At 42.1% G+C, this 3,557-nt stretch overlaps 1 protein-coding gene across 1 annotated transcript; it reads right to left on the bottom strand.

The window, feature by feature from the left end:
- Positions 1–380: 380 nt before the first annotated feature.
- ido1 (indoleamine 2,3-dioxygenase 1) lies at positions 381–2,988 on the bottom strand. Its single transcript, XM_068704100.1, has 10 exons — positions 2,859–2,988; positions 2,296–2,391; positions 2,094–2,213; positions 1,853–1,971; positions 1,734–1,748; positions 1,525–1,624; positions 1,256–1,373; positions 1,103–1,154; positions 866–1,014; positions 381–778 (listed from the first exon to the last, which is right to left on the bottom strand). The coding sequence occupies exons 1-10, from the start codon at positions 2,949–2,951 to the stop codon at positions 399–401; spliced, it is 1,242 nt and encodes a 413-aa protein (XP_068560201.1). The 5' UTR covers positions 2,952–2,988; the 3' UTR covers positions 381–398.
- Positions 2,989–3,557: the final 569 nt, after the last annotated feature.

The raw sequence follows: 3,557 nt of genomic DNA, 5'->3' as shown, positions 1-3,557 counted from the left end.
CTATAGCGGTCTAATGTCCAAATGTCCTCTAGATACGACGGTCTGGAGAAGACGTCTGATGGATTTTTTTGTGTTCCCGTTCAGCTTAAAGCAGGAATTAGTGGTTGAATTTAATGGAAAGTAACAGTAATGGTTTGAATTATGGTTTGGACTGAATGATGGGTATCACTCCCATCTACTCCTGTCTGAGGTTTGTTTACAGATAGAACAAAGCTACATGTAAGGCGAGCGATAGAGGCCTCACACTCTCATTCTGCCACAAGGCATCCTTTAAATGGCATATACAATTGTTTTACTGTAAGTAATCAGAGGTGATTTACGGCCTGTTTATGTGATGCAGTTGACACTCTACTGTGTATTCTCAGTGATGACGGCTCACATCAGTTGTGGTGCTTCATTTATTTGCTCGTCTCAGGCAGCAAAGTGCCTTTTGTTTGGTCTCTCACAGTCTTAAGGAAGGTCATGATGCCAGAGCCACCGGTGCCCCTCTCCTCTAACGCTGTGGGTGCTCTGCTGATCATCTCCCCCTCTAACTCCTGGCTCTGGTTTCTAAGTTGTCGGGCGCGGGCAGCTGGTACAGTGATGAAGCGGCTGACAACGTTGATGTGGTAGCTGCGCAAAGCCAACAGTTTTGTGACACAGTGCTGAAAGGCCTGGTTTAGCCTCTCGCTGGCCTGCTGCTGGACGAACCTCTTCAGGCAGGGTTGCAAAGAGATGTCCTGGATCAGCAGCTTGTGGGCCAGTGGCATGTAGTTCCTCATTCGGGTTAGAAAGGCACCTAAATACAGTAGTGTCATAAAATTGAGTCCTTCTCAAACCTCTCTGCCACTGTTGTAATCAATCGAAATAAATATAGCCATCTTACCACTTTTTGCTTCATGTTTGACTCCCAGAAGTTCATCAAAGCAGTGCAGCAAGCTGCTCTGTGCAGCACTCCCACCTGAATACTCCATGGGCTCGGCCTGGACGCCTTCATAAACCAGCCCCTTTGGCATACAGGGGTTGTCTTTCCACCTATGTATGTGTTCATAAACACACACATTTCAAAAACATGTTTCACTTCACATATGAATAACTAATCAGTCAGATTAAAGCAAAGTACCCAGACAAGTAGATCCTCATAATGCCATAGAATACCGAAGGCTCCACGTAAACTTAAGAAAAATCACATTAATCAAAATACTTTTGGTTATAATATACATTCAATGGAAAATATTCATCATTCATTCATTTAAGTTTAAATTAGAGTGACTACCTTGCATCAGTTTGAGTTTATCTGTCATGTCCTGTAGAGACTGGCTGATGACTTCCAGGGCTCTGGCCACAGTCTCAGTGTCTCCACACCTGACACCATTGATCACAGTGGGAATGTTCTGCAACACAGGTAATGAAGTGTCTTTGTCTGAATTTTCCTCAATTTAATTCTTGTTTGACTGGTTTTCAAACAACAACATACACATAATTAATTCCTGTTCTTTCACAAGTATATTGTAAGAACTGACTTATTTTGGGATATATATTCACCCTCAATGCAGGAACTGCTGCCATCTCCACCAGCAGAGTGACCAAAAAGAAACCTCTGGTGCTGTCTCCACCTGGGAGGCTGACTAGCACTTCCAGGTTCCTGTGTGATGTGAGGTGAAGTGTGAGGTACAACAATAACATTTGCATTCATCTGCATTTTATGGTACATCATGTGTAGAGAACTATAATTAAAGTGAAAATGTACTTACTCCATGTCAAAAGGACTGGCACAGGAGACATAAAGATGGACATGAAAAAGAGAGAACAGATTCTATACCAGACATTTCAGAAGGCAACCAAACCACATGCAGAAGATAATTGGCCCTACCCCTCTGGATCCTTCTTTCTCCAGTTAGCCAGTACTGCATCTGCATGTGTGAGAATTGGGGGAAGTCCTAAACGCTGTGACACCTCCCAGTATGGGACCGCCAGGTTATGTGGTAGCATCTTAGAGGAAGATTATTGAAGATGGAAAGTCATTCATATAAGTTGTAGACTGCAGACCAACTGATAGCAGGCAGGGAAGGAAAAAGTCAGTACGACAAAAAGAAAGACTGACACAGAGATACCTCCACTGTGTTGTTCTCTCCCTCCTGCCACATGTAGCCCATGGTCATCATACTGAGGGCCAGGTGGGCCAAGCGTAACTCCCGGTGTTTCTGCAGAAACTGGCTACTCAGCTGCGGCATCTGGACAGAAGGGGTATTAACAGGGAACCATGGCTCCATAAACACAGTAACTTGTCCTTGTCAGTTTATTGTCCCCACTTACCTTGTTGATATGGAAGCGCAACTCGTGAGAGTGCACAAGCTCTGGGACTCGCAGGGCAATATCCATCCATGGCTGGTAGTAAGGTGGAAGCTCTTCCTTTTAAGTCCAGTTGGACCATCAAAAGAAAATGTGATGATCACCATGACAAATGGAAATGAAATAGAGCAGTGCACAAATGTATAGGTGCAAAGGATGGAACCCCTCGAATTTTTTAATTCCTTCCTAAATTTGCATTTCATTGTTTTATGTTGCTATATGGCGTTTGACGAACCATGATTTTGTAAACACATGTTGCTATTGGAATAAAGTTCTCTACACAAAGCAGACAGAAACAATGCCAAACTTCCCTCAGTCCGTTGGTCCTAATCAATACCACCAGTCATGAGTTCACAGTTTTATAACTTCAAGACTGTGAGCACTGTTTTCACCAATGTGAACTTAAGTTTAGTTAAATGATAATCAAAGATTTCCTGACAATCTGATATTTCATTATGACTGCTTGTGTATAAGGTAAAATGTAAAAAGTGTAAAAAGATAGAGAAGGAAACCATCCATCCACCTACCAGAGGATCAGGGAGGATGAAGCCAAGCTCTTCAGAGACATGGTAGGACTCCAGAGAGAAAAATGGTTTAGAGTCTGGTTCAGCAGCAGCCATAGAGAAAGAAACAGAAAGCCACTGTCAGCGACGGTTGTGCGACTGTCTGAATAGTTCAAGAGACACCAATCTGTCTGGACTCCGGCACAGAGTTCACTTTAAAGCTGCTGTCAATAGCAGTTACACATTGATCACTCACTTCTGATATTGCACAATTCTAAGGTTAAGTTTGGCAAATCAGTATCCATGCTTCACTATAAATCACAAGTGTAAGTAGAAGATGAGTTTGCTGAACATTATATCACATTAGGCCTGCATTTGACCAGCCCATGTTGAATTATACAGTGTAATAATACGAAACTGTTATTGAAAAATAGGTTACGGTTATTAGTGCATGCCTCTTAATGTTAGCAATATTTTCCTGTTCCTTGTGTAATGTCTATATTAATTTTGGGTTAGCAAAATACAGGGGTTTTTTTTACCTTAAAGGAACGCTTTCATTGATTTTTTTTCATATTGCATTGCTACAGCCTGTTTAAAGTGAACATATACCAAACAACGAATCAATGCTAGATAAAGGAGTGATGATAATACAGTAGCTTGCATGCTTTGAGTTCCTTAGATATAACTATGCCGTGTTCTAAGCAGACCGGATGGCATGCAGCA

This window comes from Cebidichthys violaceus, unplaced genomic scaffold, assembly GCF_023349555.1.
Source record: "Cebidichthys violaceus isolate CVI_PGR_0920_01 unplaced genomic scaffold, fCebVio1.0.p SCAF_9, whole genome shotgun sequence".
Lineage (NCBI taxonomy): Eukaryota > Metazoa > Chordata > Actinopteri > Perciformes > Stichaeidae > Cebidichthys > Cebidichthys violaceus.
The sequence above is the reverse complement of the archived record's forward strand: the minus strand, read 5'-3'. Positions and strand labels throughout refer to the sequence as shown.